The sequence below is a fragment of the Anolis sagrei genome, chromosome X (genome assembly GCF_037176765.1).
Source record: "Anolis sagrei isolate rAnoSag1 chromosome X, rAnoSag1.mat, whole genome shotgun sequence".
Classification (NCBI taxonomy): Eukaryota; Metazoa; Chordata; class Lepidosauria; order Squamata; family Dactyloidae; genus Anolis; species Anolis sagrei.
In genome coordinates this window covers 89,500,706-89,526,510 of record NC_090034.1, presented here as the reverse complement: position 1 = coordinate 89,526,510, position 25,805 = coordinate 89,500,706, and the positions used below count along the sequence as shown (strand labels likewise).

Genomic DNA, 25,805 nt, shown 5'->3' with positions numbered 1-25,805 from the left:
TAGCCCGAAAAAACCTACAACAACCTAGTGATTCCGGCCATGAAAGCCTTCGACAATATACAAATAGAATTATCAAATTTCTAAACTTTTACGACTCAGGAGCAGTACAGAAACAGGAACCACACACTGGAAAGGCCACCGTACATAAATTGTGTGCATTCTCCCTTTTAACCACCGGAGGGCAAACAAATACAATTGGTAAAAGAACAATTTTCAACACACAAACTGAAACATTTTAACATATGCATTAACCACCAGTGTTTTCTTCATATGATCAATAGGGTTGTGCAGGGTTTCTCAAAACGGGCTCTGGCTGTTTCGGCTGTTCCAGTCCTTTTAAAGCCATAACAACTAGGCATGGCTAGGTATTGTCGGAATACTCGTAATTTGGAATAAAGTCAGAAAAGTTACCTTTTTGAATCAATTTTGAAATTATTTTAAAAACAGGAAGTCCCTTTGCCTTTTCGCAGCTTCCCTCACCATTTTTGATCCAACTCAGGAAGTGAGTCGGAAGTGAGTCAGCATTTGGAAGCAAGCAGCCTCCCAGCATTCAAGCTGCTTGCCTCCCAGCCAATGAGGGGAGAAGTTTTGGGGAGGGGAGGGGTTTCGGCACGGCAGCCATTGCGCTATATAAAGGGCAGCACACTGCTCAGAGGCTCATTGTGAGCCTGGGAAGGGAACGGGAAAGAGAAAGGGAAGCTCGGAAGCTCCAACTAGTCCAACGCTCGGCAGCCATGATTTTAACAGGAGCGGAGCGCAGGGAGCATACAACCCCCCTGTTGCGCCAACTCCACTGGCTACCGATCTGCTACTGGGCTGAATTCAAAGTGCTGGCATTGGCCTTTAAAGCCCTAAACGGTTCCGGCCCAACCTACCTATCCGACCACATCTCTGCCTATGAACCCACCAGGACTTTGAGATCTTCCGGGGAGGCCCTGCTCTCGATCCTGCCTGCTTCTCAAGCACGGCTGGCGGGGACGAGAGATAGGGCCTTCTCGGTGGTGGCTCCTCGGCTGTGGAACGCCCTTCCTACGGACATTAGACTAGCACCATCTCTAATGGTATTCTGCACAAAAGTGAAGACCTGGCTGTTTGAGCAGGCGTTCGAATAATTAGTGCAATGATTGGTTAATGAACACTGGAATGGAACAATGTATGACAAATCTGGAACATGTTTTTGATGACGAGATGACAGTGAATGGGTATTGTAGTAACTTTATTAATTGTGTAATGTGTTAGGTTGTTAACTGTTTTTATACTGTAGCACTGAATTTTTGCTGTTCGTATTTGTTGTGAACCGCTGTGAGTCGCCTTCGGGCTGAGAACAGCGGTATATAAGTAAGGTAAATAAATAAATAAATAAATAAATAAATAAATAATAAGGGAGGTTGTGAAGGGAGGTAGGAAGAAGAGCGGTTGGAAGAGCAGGGCAAGCGGAGAAGGGCAGTTGCCTGGCTGGGCTGCCTGTCTTGCCACTTGTGTGTTGTTGCTTTTGGGGTTTGGGATGGATGGGCGACACGTGGGTGGGTAATATTGGGGTGTGAGGGTGTGTGGTATGGCGTGGGTGGAAGGAAGGAACAGCACGGAGGAAACAAAGCACTCCAACATTTGAAAAAGCCCCAGCATTGTAGCAGGTCTTTCTGGCCTGGCCTCTGTGTTGTACATTACCTTAATAGAACTAGATCTCCCATCAATTCAAGCTACCCTTTGAACACAAACTATCCTTTCTAAAGGTGTGAAATAAACTTCCAAAACCACAAAGGTCTCTGCTGTTTTTTTTCCCTTTGTTTGACTTGCGTTGCAAGAAAAGACACTACAAATCCCATAGTCAAAATCTCCTTCCTAAAGGTGTGATAAAAAGGTAAAGGTTTTCCCCTGACATTAAGTCCAGTCATGTCCGACTCTGGGGTGTAGTGCTCATCTCATTTTGGGATTTTCCCAGTAAACAGAATGGTAGTGGTGGTGAAAGAGTTGTGAAAAATGGGACCGAAAACTGCACTTTTTTGCCAAGTTGCACATCCCTATTCCTTACCACAGTGCATGCTAATTGTTGGATGGCCAGCAGAGGGCGGAAAGCCAAAAGTAAAAAGTGCAGTAATTGAAGGAGTCCAGTGGAGCTACTTTCAAAAGTTAGAAAGGAGGTGGTCCTGAAAATCAGAATAAAATTCAAATTAAAAAATAAAATAAAAATCAATATAGGTATAGTCTATTAAAGTATATATACATATGTTTTCATGTTCTGTATCAATAGTGATTTTATTTTATTTTTTGCTTTTGCTTTTGGGTTTTTTTCCTTATATGCATGAATGAGCACAAAGAAAAAATTGCAAAAGCAGGTTTACCGTTGAAGATGCAAAACAAAGAAGTAGACTGGGATCATTAGATGTTAAACTATATTTTTCTGCTTGTTCATTCGTTTGGTTGAAAAAACAGATTACGCCGAGTAATAAGAAACAATGGTCTAATAATGATTGAAATTTGCTTTTTAAAGGATATATTTTTAAAAGATGTATCAATTGGCTAGAATGAATAAAATGCATGTTTCAAATGAATGCTGGAGGTGTGGTCAACATGTTGAAACACTTTATCATAGGTGAAAAGTTATTTAACAGATAGACACAGGTGTTTTTTTAAAAACAGCAAAAAATTAAATAAGGCCCCCTCTACACTGCCATATAATCCAGATTATCAAAGCAGATAACCCATATTACCTGCTTTGAATTGGATTATATCAGTCAACACTGCCATATAATCCAGTTCAAAGCAGATAAACTGGATTTTATATGGTAGTGTAGTAAGTGCCTAACATAATTGTGGATAGAAACAGAGTAAATAAATAAATAAATAGTTATCATTATTAGGTTTGAATCAGAAGACGTCAATGAATTAATTCTTTTTCTAGCAAGAAAAGTAAGATCTTATCCATTTAAACCTGTAACTGCTGTAAAGAAAATGGGAAGTCATCTTAATTTTTCTATTGTCTCTGACTGTGCTTTCTTTCTTCTTTTCTCTGTATACCAGTGTTTCTCAACCTGGGGGTCAGGACCCCTGTGGGGCGTTGCGAGGGGTGTCAGAGGGGTCGCCAAAGGCCATCAGAAAACATAGTATTTTCTGTTGGTCATGGGGGTTCTGTGTGGGAAGTTTGGCCCAATTCTATCATTGGCAGGGTTCACAATCCTCTTTGATTGTAGGTGAACTATAAATCCCATCAACTACCACTCCCATATGTCAATGTCTATTTTCCCCAAACTTTTTCAGTGTTCACATTTGGGCATATTGAGTATTTATATCCAAAACTCAAGGCCAATGCCCACCAAACCCTTCCAGTATTTTCTGTTGGTCATGAGAGTTCTGTGTACCAAGTTTGGTTCAATTTCATCGCTGGTGGAGTTGAGAATGCTCTTTGAACTATAAATCCCAGCAACTACCACTCCCAAATGACAAAATCATCCCCCCCCCCCCCCCAACTCCACCAGTATTCAAATTTGAACATATCGGGTATTTGTGCCAAATTTGGTCCAGTGAATGAAAATACATCCTGCATATCAGATATTTACATGACGATTCATAACAGTAGCAAAATTACAGTTATGAAGTAGCAAGGAAAATAACGTTATGGTTGGGGGTCACCACAACATGAGGACCTGTACTAAGGGGTTGTGGCATTAGGAAGGTTGAGAACCAGTGCTGTATACCAATATATCTTTCAAGGTATTTGGAAATTCTTAATAAAAACATTTTAAAAATAAGAAAAATACCTTTTTTCGTGTCAGGAGCGACTTGAGAAACTGCAAGTCACTTCTGGTGTGAGAGAATTGATCAAAAATAATGACCAGAAATGATTTACTCTCGATTTAAAAATAGATATGAAAGCATTGAAATGGTTCAAGAGTTTCCATAGCCCATATAAAAAGCAATCGCCTAACATAAAATCATTATTTTGCAAATGAACAGTACATTTCCAATATATTTCAAGTTCTTTCATGACAATTCTAGGATATACAGTGGGGCCTTGGTATCCACTGGGGTATGGTTCCAGGATCTCCACAGATCCCAAAGTCCATGGATGCTCCCATTAGATACAATGACATAATTAGTTATATGAAATGGCAAAATCAACGTTTGCTTTTGGATCTATCTAGTGCAAAAGCCGGGTTGCAGCTAAACGTCAAAAAAACCAAGATTATGGCAACAAGAATGATTGACAACTGGAAAATAGAGGGAGAAACCGTGGAGGCCGTGACAGACTTTGTATTTCTAGGTGCAAAGATTACTGCAGATGCAGACTGTAGCCAGGAAATCAGAAGACGCTTACTTCTTGGGAGGAGAGCAATGTCCAGTCTCGATAAAATAATAAAGAGTAGAGACATCAGACTGGCAACAAAGATCCGCCTAGTCAAAGCCATGATATTCCCTGTAGTAACCTACAGATGTGAGAGCTGGACCTTAGGGAAGGCTGAGCGAAGGAAGATAGATGCTTTTGAGCTGTGGTGTTGGAGGAAAGTGCTGAGAGTGCCTTGGACTGCGAGAAGATCCAACCAGTCCATCCTCCAGGAAATAAAGCCTGACTGCTCACTGGAGGGAAAGATACTAGAGACAAAGTTGAAGTACTTTGGCCACATCATGAGGAGACAGGAAAGCCTAGAGAAGACAATTATGCTGGGGAAAGTGGAAGGCAAAAGGAAGAGGGGCCGACCAAGGGCAAGATGGATGGATGGCGTCCTTGAAGTGACTGGACTGACCTTGAGGGAGCTGGGGGTGGTAACGGCCGACAGGGAGCTCTGGCGTGGGCTGGTCCATGAGGTCACGAAGAGTCGGAGACGACTGAACGAATGAACAACATCTATCTATCTATCTATCTATCTATCTATCTATCATCTATCTATCTTTTCAAGTCATGGATGGTTGAAGCCATAGATACAGAATCCATGGAGGAAGAGGGCCAACTGTAAAGTTACTTTCATGTTTCTTAACAAAGCAAGATTTGACAAAATACACAGCAGCTAAATATATAATTTAGTAGCAAAAGTGCAGGTTAGTTGCTCTTATGACAGTAAGTCATAACAGGATCAAGTATGTGTGTGTTAAAGAAAATTATTATGTGCAGCTGCTAATGTAGGTCAGCTAGTAAGTTTGGACCACACCTGGTGGGATATAACTGTCTGGTTTTTAGAATACAGTTCAGCTTTTGCTCTGAGGAGCATTTGCTCAGGCATTTTGCTCAACCATTTCTACTGCTCTCTCATTTGGATGAAGATGAAGAAGCCTTATTCTGTATTGCTTACAAAGACTATGTAAGTTTGTTGCACTGTTTGTAACATTGCAAGTTTATGTTTTAATAAGAGTAAAGTTTTTCTGTTTTTTCCCCTCTTGCCTGGGTGCAACATTATTGTGTCTTCTGCATCGGACTTGACTGAAATATACTTAGCGTGACAGGATAGACCACATCAGCTCTAGTTTCTTTGATATGGTCATCATAGTTTTTTATGGGCAAGCAGTTGGCAACTGGTAGATACCATCTGTTCTCAAAAACTAAATCCATGAAACTGAGGATTGTGACCCAGAGTTTAGAGGCTACTTTGGTTAAGAACTGGGATAATGGCTCAGGTAGGACTATGTATCCCAGGAGGCGTTGCCAGTGAACTGAAAAGGTAGTGGGGTGAATCCGTCACTCTGTGTACGGCTACCTCGCACCACTGCTTCCCCATCACACAGGGGAAATGTAGCCAAAGCTACGCAGATCTTTGAAACCAACACAGCACAAGCAAGCTCCCGCATTTTGAGGGGAGCTTCTGATGACAATTATTTGTGTATTTAAAACATTTATATTTGGCCCTTCGCACCCCACAGGGGACTCAGGGCGGAGCACAACATATATACGGCAAACATTCAATATATATACAAACATTAAAATCGCTTATATCGACTTTAAACTCAGTTCCACTCTGGTTGTGGGTGGGGTCTCTGCTGGAAGTCCAGAGATGTAGTGATGAGCTGCATGCCTATCAATCTGTGGACTGGTGGGGAAGCATCCTAGGATGTGATGAAGTCATAATTTCCCGGTTTTACAGGAGGGAACAAATGCTTCAACATAGGAAAAGGACTGGTTGAACTCAGTTTAGGAGCTGAGTCTTCTGTTTCTGAATACTAGAGCTGGGAAGGAGGGTTCATTTTTCTAAGTGGGAGAAAAGTTATCCACCAGTTTCTTTGAAGTAGTACTCAATACTAGTGGTTGTAGTCCAGTGTTTCTCAACTTTCCTAATGTCGCGACCCCTTAATACAATTCCTCATGTTGCGGTGACCCCCAACCATAATGTTATTTTCCTTGCTACTTCATAACTGTAATTTTGCTACTGTTATGAATTGTCATGTAAATATCTGATATGCAGGATATATTTTCATTCACTGGACCAAATTTGGCACAAATACCCGAAATGTTCAAATTTGAATACTGGTGGAGTTGGAGGGGGGGGGGGGCGGCAGGGGCGGATGATTTTGTCATTTGGGAGTGGTAGTTGCTGGGATTTATAGTTCAAAGAGCATTCTCAATTCCACCAGCAATGGAATTGAACCAAACTTGGTACACAAAATTCTCATGACCAACAGAAAATACTGGAAGGGTTTGGTGGGCATTGGCCTTGAGTTTTGGAATTGTAGTTTACCTACATCCAGGGAGCACTGTAGACTCAAACGATGGATCTGGACCAAACTTGACACAAATACTCAATATGCCCAAATGTGAACACTGACAAAGTTTGGGGAAAATAGACATTGACATATGGGAGTAGTAGTTGATGGGATTTATAGTTCACCCACAATCAAAGAGGATTCTGAACCCTGCCAATGATAGAATTGGGCCAAACTTCCCACACAGAACCCCCATGACCAACAGAAAATACTGTGTTTTCTGATGGTCTTTGGTGACCCCTCTGACACCCCCTCATAACCCCCTAGGGGTCTTGACCCCCAGATTGAGAAACACTGTTGTAGTCAAAGGCCTTCTTTCTTTTCTTGGTTCTATTGCAAGCAGTTAGTAGAAAAACTTGAAAATGTCACCTTTTTTGGACTGCAACTCCCCAAATTTGCTACCAGCTTTCAATGGTGGCAGTTTACAGTCTGACCATCATTTTGCACCTTCTCCCCAACATAGTCACACAGGTACTTACCTTATAAGTTAAAACAGAAGAGTCCGTTTTTTGTACCATTTCCACCTGGCTGGCTTTGCACCACCATTTCCAGACCCCCAATTTTTGTTCTTTACTGTCTTCTAGGCAATTCCAGCTGTTTGTATATTGGTTCTAGCTAATGGCTCTGGACGATCCACGTGGCCTTTGCTGCTCATCCAAGCGTACAAAGGAGAAGGTTGTTTTTGTTCTTCTAAATGGCTCTAGATTTGGTTACAGCCTGCCGTCATGTACAAAGAGATCTGGTACTTCTGCTTAATGCTCCCCTGAAGCACACACACACACCACTGGCCGGACTTTATATATACCCACACACTTGGAAATGTACGAACACGTGCCTTGTGACTCACACCCACTCCATAAGTGCCAGGAAGTGGCAAGAAGAGGAAATGACTGGTGGGGCCTTTCGTTCCCTTACAGATGCCCGGCATGCCGCACGCCTGGTGTTGTGAAGCATCCGCCATGAAGGTGAGTGACCCTCGGTCTCTTTAGCGTAGACTAGACCACCCAGGTCTCCCTTCTAATAATAACTTACATCCCTCCTCCCATTTATTTCCTGTCTCTGGAACAACTTACCAGCCAGAAGAAACGTTTCTGCTGGGAATGAACCCTTTGGGCTGGAATTGTCGGTACAAAAACGAGGCCTTCGGAAATGAAAGCCACATGTCCCCAATTAGGATGGGAGGGAGCCTAAAATAAGGGGAAAGAGTGTAAGATAGGTAGGTAAACTATATGGTAAATGCCGCATTATGTTTGTTGGCACCTTGGTCTCTCTCTTTCAAAGACACTCTGCCATGGAGAGAAACGAAAGACATAGTGTTATACATTTTGGGCAGGGACATAGGGCACACATTGCCAAATACATCTTCTCTCAAAGACTCCCTCTGCTCCCAACTATGGAGAGAAACTAAAGACATACTGTTACAAATCGTGGAGAGGGATATAGGGCACACACAGCCATATACAGCTCCTCAAACCCTACTGCTGGCCTCATCGGTTGGGATATTCTAATAGTTACCATCTCGAAACTTAACTTTTCCATGCTTTGCACAAAGTTTTGATTCTAAAAGTAGAAGCCTCAGACCAGTTGGAAAGTTATAAAGTGTTGGTATGAGCCTGTGGGATTGTTAAGTGTGGGAGAGAGGAGAACAAGGGATTCAGCTTTTGTTCCAAAGCCAAGAAGGAGGGGGTGGCTGGTTAATTTCAGCTATGTTGGGACTACAGCAGACTGGATCCAATCCAGTAGGAGAGGCTTAACAGTCGAAAACACCAATTTCTTTTCACGATGCAGTCAGAATGAGCTCTAAGGGACTGCTTTCTAAGAGAAGAATGGCTGGATAGCTCAGCACTACCTGCTCAGATATCTGCATCACGATTCTCACATTCTTTGAAGTTTTCTTCCATTGTAAGCAACCATGTCACCAGTTCTCAGAGTCAAAGAAGGAGATCTTTTGTTGAGAGGAAGTGTCAGTATTTTTCCATCTCTGGAGACTGGATCGAGAGCTTGAGACCTCAGCTGAGCAGAAATGCCCATCAGGCTGATGATATGGTCATCTAGAACAGCAGAGGGCAACTTGTAGGGTAGGGTTCTGGCAGGTATGTTTGTGTGGTTGTTATTCCTTGTGGCTGTTGCATCAATTTATTGTCAAAGGCTTTCATGGCCAGAATTACTGGGTTGTTGTAAGTTTTTCGGGCTGTATGGCCATCTTCCAGAAGCATTATCTCCTGACGTTTCAACTGTATCAATTGTTTTTACCATTTTGTCTAGGTATGGCAGTGGTTCTCAACCTTCCTAATACTGTGACCCCTTAACACAGTTATTCATGTTGTGGTGACCCCCAACCATAAAATTATTTTTGTTGCTACTTCATAACTGTAATTTTGCTACTGTTATGAATCATAATGTAAATATCTCATAATTTTGGCACCTGAATTTGAATACTGGTGGCGTTGGTGGGGGGATTGATTTTGTCATTGGAAAGTGCTAGTTGCTGGGATTTATAGTTCACCTACAATCAAAGAGCATTCTGAACTCCACCAACAATGGAATTGAACCAATTCTGGAACACAGAACTTCCATGACCAACAGAAAATACTGGAATGGTTTGGTGGGCATTGACCTTGAGTTTTGGAGTTGTAGTTCACATACATCCAGAGAGCACTGTAGACTCACGCAATGATGGATCTGGACCAAACTTGGCACGAATGCTCAATATGTCCAAATGTGAACACTGGTGGACTTTGGGGACTTGACATTTGGGAGTTGTAGTTGCTGGGGTTTATAGTTCACCTACAATTACAGAGCATTCTGAACCTCACCAATGATAGAATTGGGCCAAACTTCCCACACAGAACCCCCATGACCATCAGAAAATGTGTTTTCTGATGGTCTTTGGAGACCCCTCTGACATCCCTCATGACCCCCCCCCCCCCCCACAGGGGTCCCGACACCCAGGTTGGGAAATACTGATGTATGGTAACATTTCATTTGTATTTGGTAGTGGTAGAATATTGAACAAGGAGACTCATGTGGCACAGTTGTAGAAGTTTGATACTGCTTTAACTGCCATGATTCCAAAAGTACACAATCCTTGACGTTGTAGTTTGGTCAGGAGAGACTCCAAATTCTCTAATTTAATCCCCTGACCAGTAGCACTAGAGAAGCTCTCTGTCTGAGAATTCTGAGTATACAATGAAATCAAAAATCTCAGAATTCCATGAGATGCGGCTAAGAAAGTTAAAGTGGGTTCAGAGTGGTTTAAGTGTGCAGTGAAGATGTTTATTATTACAGGCAAACAAACTTCTGTTAAAGGCTATGGGTGTTCAGTAATAAGATCTAAAGAGGCAGATGGTATCATACAATGTAGAAATTAGCACTGATTAGCCCTATTAGGCCTGGTGGTGCAGCGGGTTAAACTGCTGGCCAAAACTTGCTAATGGAAAGGTTGGCGGTTTGAATCCGGGGAGTTGGGTGAGCTCCCACCGTTAGCTCCAGCTTCCCACTATTAGCCCCAGCTTCTGCCAACCTAGCAGTTCGAAAACATGAAAATGTGAGTAGATCAATAGGTGGGACAGTAACGGCGCTCCATGCAGTCATGCTGGCCACATGACCTTGGAGGCGTCTACTGACAACGCCGGCTCTTCGGCTTAGAAATGGAGATGAGCACCATTGCACAGAGTTGGGCACAACCAGACTTAATGTCAAGGGGAAATCTTTACCTTTTAGTCCTATTAGCTCACTGTAAAATTTGGATTCTCTAACTAGAAACTACTTGAAGGTTGCAACAGTTGGTGTCCATATTGCTCAGTGTATTTCTCTGATGTACAAGGACCGACATGGGACCAATCAATGCAAAATGCTATTGTATGTTTACAACAAGAAGAGTGTTCACTCAGATTTCAAAATAGGTTACTGGGCTTGTTGTATGCAGCGTTGGGATGGTTCTGTGGCTTTAAAAAATGAATGTAAACAATGCAAACGTGACTGACCAAGAAATAGTTTCTTGTTAAATAGACTTATTAAGAATTAGATTCTATTTGCACACTTTATATTATTGTCTTCATTACAGTCAATTTTCCTTTATATGGAAAAATATGTCGTATGTGACTGTTACATACAGATTTTCATTTTAAAAATAACTGACCTAATCTATGTCAGAGATAAGCAACTATAGGTGTTGTGAGACTGACAACCTCATTATTACTTACTACTAAGAATGACTGATAGGAGTCACAGTCCAACACATTTGGAGGGCCACTGTTGCCCTCCCCATCATAGATCATGAACTTGTCAGGAAAATTAAAATGCTGTCCTGGCAATCAAGAACAGGCTATAAATAAGCCTTTATGTTTGCTCTGTCCTAAAATAATCTTCTTCATCCAGGAAACAGACATCCTGCAACAGGACAATTTAAAAGTCTGGGACCAGCATTCATTGTGCAAAATGGATAAATATGTATATGTCTTTCATTGTTGTGCAAAAATGTGTTCTGATACGTTCATAAATTTGCACACCTTACGTTGGTTTACTTTTCATAAGAGTAGCTGTAATTCCTTACCAGTTTACTGAGCTCTAAGGATTTATCTACACTGTAGAATTGATGCAGTTTGACACCACTTTAACTGCCAAGGCCTAAGGCTATGGAATCATGAGAGTTATAGTTTTACAAGGTTGTTAGCCTTCTCTGACAAAGAAGGCTGGTGTCTCACCAAACTACAACTCCCACATTTCTGTCAAATTGAGCCATGGCAGCAGAGGCGGCCCTAGGTATTTTTCAATGGTAAGCAAACAGTATTTTGGTGCCCCCCCCCCCCTCCCCAACCAATCACTTATTTATTTTATATTTATTTATCGTGTCAGGGGCAATCAGACCATTCACTGATATATATTTTCTGTTCGTCGTGGGAGTTCTGTGTGCCATATTTGGTTCAATTCCATCATTGGTGGAGTTCAGAATGCTCTTTGATTGTAGGTAACTACAACTCGCATATGTCAAGGTCTATTTTCCCCCAAGAGTACCTCAAGAGTGCCCCTGGGCAAAATCCACTATACTCCAAATGCTTATTTTGCATAATGGGTTGAGCTGCTGCTGCATGGCAGTTAAAGTGGAGTCAAATTGAATTAATTCTACAGTATGGCTGTACTCCATGTTAGTATAAGTAAAGGTAAATATTTCCCCTTGACATTAAGTCTAGCTGAGTACAACTATGGGTGGTGGTGCTCATCTCTATTTCTAAGTCGAAGAGTCGGCATTGTCCATAGACACCTCCAAGGTCACGTGGCCAGCATAACTGCATGGAGTGCTGTTACCTTCCCGCCAAAGCGGTACCTATTGATCTACCAACATTTGCATTTTTTCGAACTGCTAGGTTGGTAGAAGTTGGGGCTAGCAACCGGACCTCATACCGTCCTGCGGATTCGAACTGCCAACCTTCTGGTCAGCAAGTTCTGCAGCTTAGCAGTTTAACCCTCTGTACCACTGCAGCCCCTATTAGTATAAGATTGTACTGGAGATTCCATCTGAACATTAGGAAGAACTTCCTGACTGTGCTCTGAGCCGTTCAGTAGTGGAACTCTCTGCCCCGGAGTGTGGTGGAGGCTCCTTCTTTGGAAGCTTTTAAGCAGAGGCTGGATGGCCATTTGTCAGGGGTGATTTGAATGCAATATTCCTGCTTCTTGGCAGGGGGTTGGACTGGATGGCCCATTCCAACTCTCTTCCAACTCTTTAATTCTATGATTCTATGTTTCTATGAAATCTCTCTAATAAGATGAAAAACTAACAGCCAGTTCTTGGACTGGTGTGGTTTTTACAAGCATACATACCATTGACTACTTTAGGATGAGAAACTTGGATTTCTATGTAGAAAAGATAAATGTTCTTTGGAAGCTGAATGTGCATCTGCACAGTCATACTGAAGAAAGGAGAAATTCAATTAAGGCAGCATCAGACATCTGTTTGAGCAAAACTGTCTGGTTTTCTAACAGAAGGTCAATTAAATGCTAACAACCCTGGGGAATGGAATACCAGAATATAGTTCCTGCTCTAGCAGAGTTTGGAAAGAGCAGTTCAGAATAATTTGCTAGTTCAAATTTGCTGAAATACAAACAAACAAGGGGAAGCAATTCCGCAGTTTTGTTTTCTAACTTAATTAGGATTTTTAAAAAATTCTGTTATTCTTCTACTTGTATCTCTGATCCGAGATTGGAGGTAAAAACTCATTTAAGGGCTGGGACGGTTTATTATGAAACAGGTTCTGGTTTGCTATCCTGAAAGGTTTTGCATGAAAAGAACTTCTCTAGGCTAAAAGGTACCGCTCCGGCGGGAAGGTAACGGTGCTCCATGCAGTCATGCCAGCCACATGACCTTGGAGGTGTCTACGGACAACGCTGGCTCTTCGGCTTAGAAATGGAGATGAGCACCACACCCCAGAGTCAGACATGACTGGACTTAATGTCAGGGGACTACCTTTACCTTTACCTTAGGCTAAAAGGCAAGCTTTTGCATCGCAGAGAAAAAAAATAATGATTAATGCAATGATCAACATAATGAATAATCAACATAATGAACTTTAACAACAGCAAATTAGTTATTAGGTGCATGCCGATAATTATCAAAAACCAATTAATATTTAAAGCTAATATCCTGATTGTTATTGTTTTATTTAATACTAGCTGTACCCACCACATGTTGTTGTAGCCAACTTACCCTCCCTCTTTCTTTCCTCCTTTTTTTCCTTCCTTCCTCCCCTTTTATTTCCTTTCTCTTTCTCCCTTCTTCCTTCTCTACCCATTATTGGACTGCAACTCCCAGCAGTCCCTCCTGATCAATCTATCTACCTATCTATCTCTACTCTATCTATCTTATCTATCTGGAGGATTGCTGGGAGTTGCAATCCAGGAATAGGAAATTGGAAATATGTAAGGATTGGGATGCCTTCAAAGAAATCCAAGAAGAAAGCTTGCAGCTTGGAAACAGTGCATTTGGATCATCCTCCTTTCCTAAAGGGCCTGGTCTAGGGGATGTTGGGAGCTGTAGTGCAGAAGAGAGTGTGGATATGCTATTGTGTTTTGTTTGCCGGGCGGCGGGGGGGGGGGGGGGGGGGGGGGAGTCATTTCTGCACATACGCTGTAGCGTCATTTTGCTTTTTTGGCTTTTTTTGGCTCCTGATGTGTTTTCCCATGTTTTTATGAGTGATGGTCACTCGTTGGCCTGATAGGTGTCTTGTGTCCAAATTTCGTGTCAATTCGTCCAGTGGTTTTTGAGTTATGTTAATCCCACAAATGAACTTTACATTTTTATTTATATAGATGTATGTGGTTCTTGATGTGTATTTTTATGATGCTGTGAGCTACTTTGTGGACTTTTTTTTTATTTGTCGTGTCAGATCAACCAGTCAATTATATTACATTTCTAACAGAACAAAGCAAACAAACAGATAAAATACAGCATTTGTGAGTTTGGTAGTTGCTTAAATGTCCTTTGACCAGTATCTGGCCACTTGGAGTGCTTCTGGTGTTGCTGCAAGAAGGTCCTCCATTGTGCATGTGGCAGGGCTCAGGTTGCATTGCAGCAGGTGGTCAGTGGTTTGCTCTTCTCCACACTCGCATATCGAGGATTCCACTTGGTAGCCCCATTTATGAAGGTTGGCTCTGCATCTTGTGGTGCCAGAGCACAGTCTGTTCAGTGCCTTCCAAGTCGCCCAGTCCTCTGTGTGCCCAGGGGAGAGTCTCTCATTTGGTATCAGCTATTGGTTGAGGTTCTGGGTTTGAGCCTGCCACTTTTGGACTCTTGATTGCTGAGTTGTTCCAGCGAGTGTCTCTGTAGATCTTAGAAAACTATTTCTAGGTTTAAGTCGTTGACGTGCTGGCTGATACCCAAACAGAGGATGAGCTGGAGATGTCTCTGCCTTGGTCCTTTCACTATTGGCTGCTACTTCCCGGCGGATGTCAGGTCGTGCAATACTGGCTAAGCAGTGTAATTTCTCCAGTGGTGTAGGGCGCAGACACCCCGTGATAATGCGGCATGTCTCATTAAGAGCCACATCCACTGTTTTAGTGTGGTGAGATGTGTTCCACACTGGGCATGCATACTCAGCAGCAGAGTAGCACAGGGCAAGGGCGGATGTCTTCACTGTATCTGGTTGTGATCCCCAGGTTGTGCCAGTCAGCTTTCGTATGATATTGTTTCTAGCACCCACTTTTTGCTTGATGTTCAGGCAGTGCTTCTTGTAGGTAAGAGCACGATCCAGAGTGATTCCCAGGTATTTGGGTGCGCTGCAATGCTCCAGTGGGATTCCTTCCGAGGTGATCTTCAGAGCTCGGGATGCTTCTCTGTTCTTGAGATGAAAGGCACACGTCTGTGTTTTAGATGGGTTGGGGATCAGCTGGTTTTCCCTGTAATAGGCAGTAAGAGCACCTAGAGCTTTGGAAAGCTTCTGTTCTACCATCTCAAAGCTCCCTGCTTGAGCGGTAATGGCACGATCATCAGCATAGATGAAACTCTCTGTCCCTTCTGGCAGTGGCTGGTCATTTGTGTAGATGTTGAACATGGATGGAGCAAACATCCATCCATGTTCTGGACTGTAATCATTGCATAATCTCAGTGTAAATACATAGAAAGGAAATCTACAGCACCTTTGACAGTAAACTGAATAAAACATATTTCTAGCATAAGCTTTGGTGGACTCCAAAGCTTCATCCAACACAGTCTCAAAGCTGCGACATTCCTTCATATCTTTCCGTACTGTAATAGACAGCAATGCCTTGAATTATGTCAATGTAATAAAATAAACAAGTAACAAAACAGGCAAATTAACAATTTCCCAGTCAAAGAAATATGATATTATATTATCTAAGTCATATCTTTGTTTATACTATAGATGTTTATTTGAAGTTAGGCACTGAAAACTTTGGGCTATGTTGCCTTTAAGGGTGGAACATTTGGAATATTGTTTCCAATTCTGGGCACCACATTTAAAGAGAGATATTGACAAGCTGGAATGTGTCCAGAGGAGGGCAACTAAAATGATCAAGAGTCTGGAGAACAAGCCCTATGAGGAGCGGCTTAAAGAGCTGGGCATGTTTAGCCTGAAGAAGAGAAGGCTGAGAGGGGATATGATAGCCATGTATAAATATGTGAGAGGAAGCCACAGGGAGGAGGGAGCAAGCTTGTTTTCTGCTTCCCTGGAGACTAGGACATGGAACAATGGCTTCAAACTACAAGAAAGGAGATTCCATCTGAACATGAGAAAGAACTTATTTACTGTGAGAGCCGTTCAGCAGTGGAACTCTCTGCCCCGGAGTGTGGTGGAGACTCCTTCTTCGGAAGCTTTTAAACAGAGGCTGGATGGCCATCTGTCAGGGGTGCTTTGAATGCAATATTCCTGCTTTTTGGCAGGGGGTTGGACTGGATGGCCCACGAGGTCTCTTCCAACTCTATGATACTATGATGGCTTTTTGATCCCTTATTTCCCAAGAAGAGGATAAATAGCCACCCCTGGAAATCACCAAGAGCAGTTTTCCTTTTAAATAGAGGGCAGCTCCCCACCCACTACATTCCTTAATATCACATAATACCAATTTTTCAAAAATAAAATGGAACTTATAGCAACTTCCCAATTTTTAGGCAATCTAAGTGACTCTTATATTGCCAGCAGTCCCATTTTGAGTTCTGCCTTCCCATCACACTCACACACACACGTGTGAGTGTGATGTGGAGCTGGCAATAGATTCATCTTACATTCATCACAAGGTCAGTATTACTTTTTTGTTATTAAATAGTTGTTAGTAACTGTTACTGTTGCTATACCTCTGATCAATATCTGTCATCTGTATCAAGGCCCTGTTTACCTTGCTAGCCCAATTAACACCTTCAGTAATAATCAATTTATATACCCTAAAGAAGTCGGTTGGCTCTGGCAAATTGATGCTTCTGTTTGATGCTTTGTTCTATGTTGATATAATTTATATTGTCGAAGGCCTTCATGGCTGGAATCACTGGGTTGTTGTGAGTTTTCTGGGCTGTATGCAGGGGCGGCTCAACCCATTACGCAAAGTAAGCATTTGCAGTATAGTTCATTTTGGCCAGGGGCGCTCTTGAGGCGCTCTTGGGGGGAAATAGACCTTGACATATGCGAGTTGTAGTTACTGGGATGTATAGTTCACCTACAATCAAAGAGCATTCTGAACTCCACCAATGATGGAATTGAACCAAATATGGCACACAGAACTCCCACGACAAAAAGAAAAAATATATATCAGTGATTGGTTGGGGCGGGGGGGGGGCGTGCCAAAATACTGTTTGCTTACCATTTAAAATTACCTAGGGCCGCCTCTGGCTGTATGGCCATGTTGCAGAAGCATTCTCTCATGACATTTCGCCTACATCTACGGCAGGCCTCCTCAGAGGTTGTGAGGTCTGTTGGAAACTGATATAATTTATATAATGTACTTGACAGATTATGTTTTATATTAATTTTTAAATGTTGTTATATTTTGCTTTATATGTTGGTTTATTATTTTTGCTATTGTGTATGTATTGGTTGTTGTATTCAGGCATTGTGACTGGAATCCTCCATGAGATCCTTTGGGGAGATAGGGCAGAATAAAGATTATTATTATTATTATTATTATTATTATTATTATTATTTATTACTATTTATTTATATTTATTATTACTATTACTATTAATCAGGAGAAACAACATTATCTGAAAACCAAGAGATCCCTTGCCCTACCCAGCTCACCTTACATTAAAGGAGACTGACACCACTTTAAAACCACTTCTTTCCATGGGATTCTATGGTTCTGCATTAAAGCCCATAGGTTACAAGAGACAGCGATCCAGGTTAAAACCATTGCTTTTCATGGGATCCCATTGTTCTGCATCAAACCCCATAGGATACAAGAGACTGCTGATGGTTGGGCAATGAAACAGGATGGGAAACTTTGATGATTCCCATCCAAGCTGTTTTTCAGTTGTAAAGATGTGAGTAAAGTGTGATAAGAGGTAGGAGCTCTAAGCATGATTGCTGACCCATGTTCAGAGTTCCCTCCTTCCAGAATATTTCTGCCTCTTTTAATCTTGGAACATGTGATGAGCTCCGTGCCTCTCCATGTTTGAAAAGCAGACAGACTACTAACTGATGCAGCACTCAGGGAGCACACAACTCCTCTGTTACGCCAGCTCCACTGGCTGCCAGTCTGCTATCGGGCAAAATTCAAAGTGCTGGCTTTAACCTATAAAGCCCTAAATGGTTCTGGCCCAACTTACCTGTTTGAACGCATCTCCCCTTATGAACCTGCTAAGACTTTAAGATCGTCCGGGGAGGCCCTGCTCTCGTTCCCACCTGTGTCACAAATAAGTTTGGCAGCAACGAGGGACAGGGCCTTCTTAGTGGTGGCCCCTCGGCTATGGAACGCCCTTCCTAGAGACATTAGATCAGTCCCCTCCCCCTTAACATCCCAGAAAAGAGTCAAGACGTGGCTGTGTGAGCAAGCGTTTGAAAATGCAATGTAAAAGACATAGGAATATGGAACGACTGGACGATAAGATTGGACAATGTTTTTAATTAGAAGATGCAATTGATTTAAGTTTTTACTGTTCTTGTTATGCTTTTTATATTATGTATTAATGTTTTTAAATGTTTTATGGTGTTGTTGGGCATTGAATTGTTGCCTCTGTAAACCACCCTGAGTCGCCTGAGGGCTGAGAAGGGTGGTATACAAATTTAGTAAATAAATAAAGAGGTAAAGTCCAGTCTGTCTGACTCTGGGGTGTGGTGCTCATCTCCATTTCTAAGCCAAAGAGCCAGCGTTGTCCATAGACACCTCCAAGGTCATGTGGCTGGCTTGACTGTATGGAGCGCCGTTACCTTCCCACCGGAGTGGTACCTATTGATCTACTCACATTTGCATGTTTTTGAACTGCTAGGTTGGCAAAAGCTGGGGCTGACAGCAGAAGCTCACGCTGCTCCCCGGAATCGAACCTGCGACCTTTCGGTCAACAAGCTCAGCAGTAAAAAAATAATAACAAATAAATAAATATATTGGGCTAGTTTGCTTTTTGCCTCAAGCAGCAAAATATTTTGGTCCCCTCTTTCTTACAAGTTATGGTGTTATCCCCTTTGGCCCACACATTGGAGGTATTTTGGAGATTCACAGTTGGGACTATGGGATAACAAATTGCATAATACAAATAATATCTCTGTGCTTATTTCACAGGTTTTTCTTCTGCTTGGTTTTATGAGCCTTACAACTTCTTTGGATGCAGAAGGTGAGATGTTGTCTCTTCATTACATTTTCCAGGTGTTTCCAACTATTATGTCTACAGCAATAGACAACAATGAAGTCGCACATCCATGTTCTCCACGAGTTACCATTTTTCACCTGAGCTGACTTGCATGAGTCATCCTAGCATTAGGGATATCCTTCTCGTAGCTGGATGAGTCAGAGCTGCTTTATAGAGTAGTCACTTAGAAACTAGGTTCTTGTGGGTTTTTTCGGGCTATAGGGCCATGTTCTAGAGGCATTTCTCCTTAGAGAAATGCCTCTAGAACATGGTCCTATAGCCTGAAAAAACCCACAAGAACCTAGTGATTCTAGCCATGAAAGCCTTCGACAATACACCTAGAAACTGGTCATTCATCTACACCAGTGGTTCTCAACCTGTGGGTCCCCAGTGTTTTGGCCCACAACTCCCAGAAATCCCAGCCAGTTTGCCAGCTGTTAGGATTTCTGGGAATTGAAGGCCAAAACATCTGGGGACCTACAGGTTGAAAACCACTGATCTACACCGTTGAACGCCAGCTTGTAGATTTCACTTCTGTAGCCAAAATAACACTACTAGCGTGCAAGAGGAAGCTATCCAAAAGCTTGACGGAATCCTAAAGATACTTAAAATTAAAAAGGGGGAGATGGGAAAAACATTGGTCTACAGAGCTTTAGATCATTAATGTCTGAAGATGTTCATGGTCATGGTATGCTGACTGACCTCATGCTTGCTTTGATTTTATAGCAAGCCCAGCTTCAGTTATTGAACAGAAGGAGGATGCTGCAGGTGAATCCACAATGGAACCCCAGTTGTTTTCAACACGTGAGTTTTATGGCTTGGTAAATAATCTCTGGTCAATATGGCTAAGGCCCTAAAGCAGATATTGTGGGATTTTCTGCCTTGATATTCTGGGATATAGGGCTGTGTGGAACGGCCCTGGGTTATACGGTTGTGTGAAAGGGCCCTGAGGATATTTGGCCCTCTGCAGAAAGGCTGTATCTACATGGCAGCCCAAAGATAGTTGTTTTGTAGTGCAGCTAGCATCTGCATGCTCCTTCCTTGAAGGTATTTGCTTCCCTTACCATCTTTCCCTACCACATGCTCAGCTGTTTAATGAAAGGAGCAACATAACTGAATATGTGTATGATTTTAAGTGAAGAGGAAAGGGTCAAGTATTTTCTCCTTGTGCTGTATTTCCACTCTAAAGTCATCCCTCTTAAAGCTGCTTTTCATTTTAAAACAAGCCTCTGCTTCAAGCGTTTGTGAGACAACTTCTTAGCAATGTGTGATGCTGTTTCCTTCTTGTGGTATCAGGGTTTTAATGTCCATTAGCTGGGATGGAGAAATAAGATCCTTTTACAGAGATGTGGAAAGGGCACATTTCCTGCGCTATGCCCATATATTTCTTCGTTACCACACCATTGCTGGTTACATTAGTTTGGTAGGTTTCTGAAACTGTACAGAAGCCTTAAGAACCTGTTTGATGAGAGACAGACATGGGAAGTGTCCTCACCACCAGCGGCAATCCTTTTTTTCAAACAAATGTCACAAAAACAGGAGGGCCCTATCTTTCTTCTGATAGTCCTACTGTGGATAGAATTGGTACATCATTTGGCTGATGAAACAGGCTTCTAAACTTAATTTCTTCTGATATTTGCATATCACCTGTTATCCCATGATGACTTCCAGGCAGAGGCGGCTCAACCATTACGCAAAGTAAGCCTTTGCAGTATAGTTGATTTTGCCCAGGGGCGCTCTTGAGGCGCTCTTGGGGGAAAATAGACCTTGACATATGCGAGTTGTAGTTACTGGGATGTATAGTTCACCTAAAATCAAAGCGCATTCTGAACTCCACCAATGATGGAATTGAACCAAATATGGCACACAGAACTTCCATGATGAACAGTATTGATTGGTTGGAGGGGGGGGGGGCAAAATACGGTTTCCTTACCATTGAAAATTACCTAGGGCCGCCTCTGCTTCCAGGTAATTGTTGTAGATCGGCCACCAGAGGCTGATGGTTTAACTGATGATTTAGACAGGATTGTGAGCTTTCCTGTGGCACAATAATGGGTTCTCAAGTCTGGAAAATTCATGTCTGGGAAATGATTGTTCTCTCTGAGAAAAATAGCTTGGAAAGTGCAGGGCCTAAAGGGCATTCAGGGGAGTCAGAAGAAGCAACAGCAGATAAGGAATCGAGTGAAGAGCTAAGGAGGATTCCCATGGGAACCCATTTGTAGCTACAGAGATCAACAAAGGTCTTCATTTACAAATTGGAGCTGAAAATAGATTGCATCGTTCAGAGAGATTACGTGGGAAAACTGTGAAGGAAATTCATGGGAAATGGAATAATTTCATGGGTGTCTAAAACAACAAGTCATTTACTTTAAGGTCAGTTCAGGCAAAGCTGCATTAGAGTGAGAAGCTAAGCTTGAGTTCTCTTGTTCCTGGTTCAAGTCAAGCTTTGATTTTAGATTTTATATATATCCTGAAGTATTCTATGTTTCTGTTCATGTACTCCTTTGTTATACCTTCTTGATTGTGGACTTATGCTGTATTATTATTATTATTATTATTATTATTATTATTATTATTATTATTATTATTTCGGTTGCTTCTACCCTGCCCTTCTCACCCCGAAGGGGACTCAGGGCGGCTTACAAAAGCAAGGCACAATTTGATGCCCGCGTCACATAACAACAAAAAGACAAAATAACATCAATTAACAGAAAACAGCAATTCTAGCAATAACATCAATTAACAGAAACAACAATTCTTGCAAGGCGAAAACAACCATAAAACCAGTAAAAGCAATAAAACTAATACAAACCATTTCTCCTCATTGATGGTCAGCGTTTCGCAATCTCATAGTTCAAATTCCAATTCCACAATTGTCAGTCCTGTCAGTCCTATCCATCTGGTTGTCCATATCTAGTTGTCAGATTGCCCGAAGGCCTGGTCCCACAACCTTGTCTTTACCTTCCTCCTGAAGGAGAGGAGGGATGTTGATGCCCTAATTTCCCCTGGGAGTGAGTTCCACAGGTGAGGGGCCACCACTGAGAAGACCCTGCTCCTCATCCCCACCAACCTCACTTGTGTATCTGTGATTTCTACCTGTTCCCGGACTTTGTCACCTCTGGAACTTTATGAGACCTTTGGATTATTGTTTAGTCATTACCTGTTGCTAAATCTTTTTGGATTATATAGCTTCCTTTCTTATTCCTGAATATTTATATGATGTTTATATGTTTTTACAATAAACTGTTTCTTTATATTCCTGGACTCTTGTGTGGTGTGGTGGTCATAGGTATTTCTGGGCCTGGAGCACAACAGTAACAGACAGAACTAAAAACTAGGTTCTTGTGGGTTTTTTCGGGCTATAGAGCCATGTTCTAGAGGCATTTCTCCTGACGTTACGCCTGCATCTATGGCACGCTTCCTCAGAGGTTGTGAGGAACCTCTGAGGAAGCGTGCCATAGATGCAGGCGAAACGTCAGGAGAAATGCCTCTAGAACATGGCTCTATAGCCCGAAAAAACCCACAAGAACCTAGTGATTCCAGCCATGAAAGCCTTCGACAATACATAGAACTAAAAACATTTATTTAAAGCAAATTAAAATTTAAAAAACAGGTTAAAACACACAATAGGCAATTAAAACCAAGAGCTACCCTGGTTTTCTGGTTGAAGTTATTCTAAGGCAGTTTTTCTCTTCCATAGCCTCATCTTATATGGCAGAGGGATTGGCAGATGCAAGTACTGAGCTGAACTTCCTGCAAGAACTTGAGACAACAAATGGTATGTGGCAGAGAACATATCTGGGCTGGAATCCTTTAATAATATTGATCTCAGTTCTCTATGGAACTTGGAAGGGTTATTGCTTTGGAGGCCACCCCCCTTCCATACCACAAGAAAGAAACAGCATCACAAGAAAGAAACAGCATCACACATTGCCAAGAACAAGTACTTCCTAGCCAGCATAGAGGTATCTCCCAATCGTAAGTGCTTTTGTAGTCTGAAGGCACCATCAAGGTAAAAGTGGGAGGCAAAAGCAAGAACTCTCAAGATGCCAGAAGACCAAAAATATTTATAGGGCAAAAGTTTTCAGGAGGATGGAAATACCCCTTAAAATAGACCACTGAAGACTGATGTTCAGTGTTCATAAGGAATTATTCTTGGGATGGAGAATAAAATGGAGTATCTTGGCAGAAGGCATGGCTGGCTGGTTGTAACTGTACTCTACATGACATTATTAGCCTGACTACAGTCTTTCCCTGAGCAGCTGAACTTGCTGACTGAAAGGTCCACAGTTCGAATCCAGGGAGTGGGGTGAGCTTCCACTGTTAGCTCCAGCTTCTGCCAACCTAGCAGTTCGAAAACATGCAAATGTGAGTAGATCAAGAGGTACCACTTCGTCATGGAGACCACATGACTTTGGAGGTGTCTATGGACAATGCTGGCTTTTCAGCTTAGAAATGGAGATGAGCACCCCCTTCCCTCGCCCCAGAGTCAGAAACAATTAGACTTAAAATCAAGGGGAAACCTTTACCTTTACAGTCTTTACAGATTTATTATCAGGATCTTTTTCAAATTTGGCTAATATGGCAATTGTAGTCATACCTGGATGGAGGCAGCCTGACCACCAAACTTGTATCATAGAATGGCAGAGTTGGAAGAAACCTCATGGGCCATCCAGGTCAACCCCCTGCCAAGAAACAGGAAAATCACATTTATAGTTAAAGGGTTGGTTTAAAAGCAAGTCTATATTATTTGGCCCCAAAGCTCAGAATATTTTTTCTTCTTAAGGAATTCTGGCTCACCTCTACGTTTTTTCATATTCTTTCCTTGGCTTATAATCGAAATCACAAAAGCAAATGAAGCGATAACTACAGCTGCAACTGAAACATCAACAATGGCCATTGTCATCACCAACAATATGAAGACCCCAAGGTTTGCAGGTAAGCACTAGAAACCAGCCATGAGATTGGGGAATCTCTGTGAGAAAGACTGGGAAAGAGAACTGACCAAACAACCTTGGTATTCCAAACTTAACCGAATGGCTTCTCTGTATTGTCTTTTTCAGGAGTAACTCCAGCTGAAGTGCCACCTGATGACCAGAAGATGAAAACAGGTATATTCAAAAGAAAGAGGGAAAACTTGGCTGCTTTGGGGTTGCTTTTCCTTCAGAAACAGTGGTTGTGCCTGTTTGTATCTTTAGAACGGTGTTCCTCAACCTGAGAGTCGGGACTCCTGGGAGGTCGCAAGGGAGTGTTAGAGGGGTCACCAAAGACCATCAGAAAACACAGTATTTTCTGTTAGTTATGAGGGTTCTGTGTGAGAAGTTTGGCCCAACTCTATCATTGGTGGAGTTCAGAATGCTCTTTGATTGTAGGTGAACTATAAATCCCAGCATCTACAACTCAAGGTCTATTTTCCCCAAATTCCCCCAGTGTTCACATTTGGGCATATTGAGTATTTGTGCCAAGTTTGGTCCAGATCCATCATTGTCTGAGTCCATAGTGCTCTCTGGATGTAGGTGAACTACAACTCCCAGACTCAAGGTCAATGCCCACCAGACCCTTCCAGTATTTTCTCTTGGTCATGGGAGTTCTGTGTGCCAAGTTTGGTTCAATTCCATAATTGGTGGAGTTCAGAATGCTCTTTGATTGTAGGTGAAATATAAATCCCATCACGTACAACTCTCAAATAACAAAATCAATCCCCCCCCCCCCACCCCACCAATATTCAAATTTGGGTGTATCAGGTATTTGTGCCAAATTTGGTCCAGTGAATGAAAATACATCCTGCATAGCAGCTAATTACATTATGATTCATAACAGTAGCAAAATTACTCTTATGAAGTAGTAACGAAAATAATGTTATGGTTGGGGGTCACCACAACATGAGGAACTGTATTAAGTGGTCACGGCATTAGGAAAGTTGAGAAACACTGATCTAGAACAAAGATGAGGATTTTGGACTGTGACTGCCAAAATCCCATAACCATGACTTTGGGATTACAGAAACACTGGAAAGAGCCTCATCCCCTCAATACATATTCAATTTCTTTGTAATTAAGTAATTATTTATTGACATTGAGAATCAGGATGATATTGAACTAAGGGTAATTGGGGAAAATTGGAGACTGCTCTTGAGATTCTCTGAACTTTGGGAGCTGGTCCCGCTGTTTACAGATCCACAGTGCACGTACCCCCCCCCCCCCCCCCCCCATGGGATTGTCCTGTGTAGATGTGCCCAAAGACTCCAAGAGACAGATTTTCAATCCCTGCTCAGGTATGGAAATCCATGGTATGACCTTGGGCAAGTCTCTCAGCCCTGGAGGAAGACTTACATTACTTAGGCGATCCCTCGTAGCCCAAGGATGACCAAGTCCAGTTTCTTGGCGGTGGGTTCTTAGGTGGTTGTGGAGCCCTATTCTTGATCCACATGTTCTCATGCAATGAGGACATTGGTTTCCAGGTGGAAAGCAGTCCCAGTCAGGGTTAGCTTGATGCGCCTTCCTCTTGGTATGTTTCTCCCTTTCGCCCTCCATTCGTCCCTCTTCAAATTCTGCAGCACTGCTGGTCACAGCTGACCTCCAGTTAGAGCATTTAAGGGCCAGGGCTTCCCAGTTCTCGGTGTCTATGTCACAGTTTTAAAGGTTGACTTTAAGCCCATCTTTAAATCTCTTTTCCTGTCCACCAATGTTATGTTTCCCTTTCTTCAGTTGGGAGTATAGTAACTGCTTTGGGAGATTGTGATAGTGTATTTGGACGATGTGGCTGGTCCAGCAGAGTTGATGGTGTAGGAGCATCGCTTCAATGCCGGTGGTCTTTGCTTCTTCCAGCATGC

The 25,805-nt window shown here is 42.3% G+C and overlaps 1 protein-coding gene across 3 annotated transcripts in view; it reads left to right on the top strand.

Moving 5' to 3' along the window:
• The first annotated feature begins 7,538 nt into the window (after positions 1-7,538).
• Positions 7,539-25,805, top strand: part of LOC137094816 (FXYD domain-containing ion transport regulator 5-like) — a 29,199-nt gene continuing 10,932 nt past the window's right edge. The window contains exons 1-6 of one of the 3 annotated variants that reach the window (XM_067460676.1): positions 7,541-7,652; positions 18,907-18,958; positions 19,700-19,777; positions 22,674-22,751; positions 23,825-23,911; positions 24,037-24,084. In XM_067460676.1, coding sequence (XP_067316777.1) covers positions 7,605-7,652; positions 18,907-18,958; positions 19,700-19,777; positions 22,674-22,751; positions 23,825-23,911; positions 24,037-24,084 — 391 coding nt within the window. In that variant the 5' untranslated portion in view covers positions 7,541-7,604. Of the gene's footprint in view, positions 7,653-8,479; positions 8,781-18,906; positions 18,959-19,699; positions 19,778-22,673; positions 22,752-23,824; positions 23,912-24,036; positions 24,085-25,805 lie in introns of those variants that run through there. The other 2 variants (XM_067460677.1, XM_067460678.1) reach the window with 2 other exon arrangements.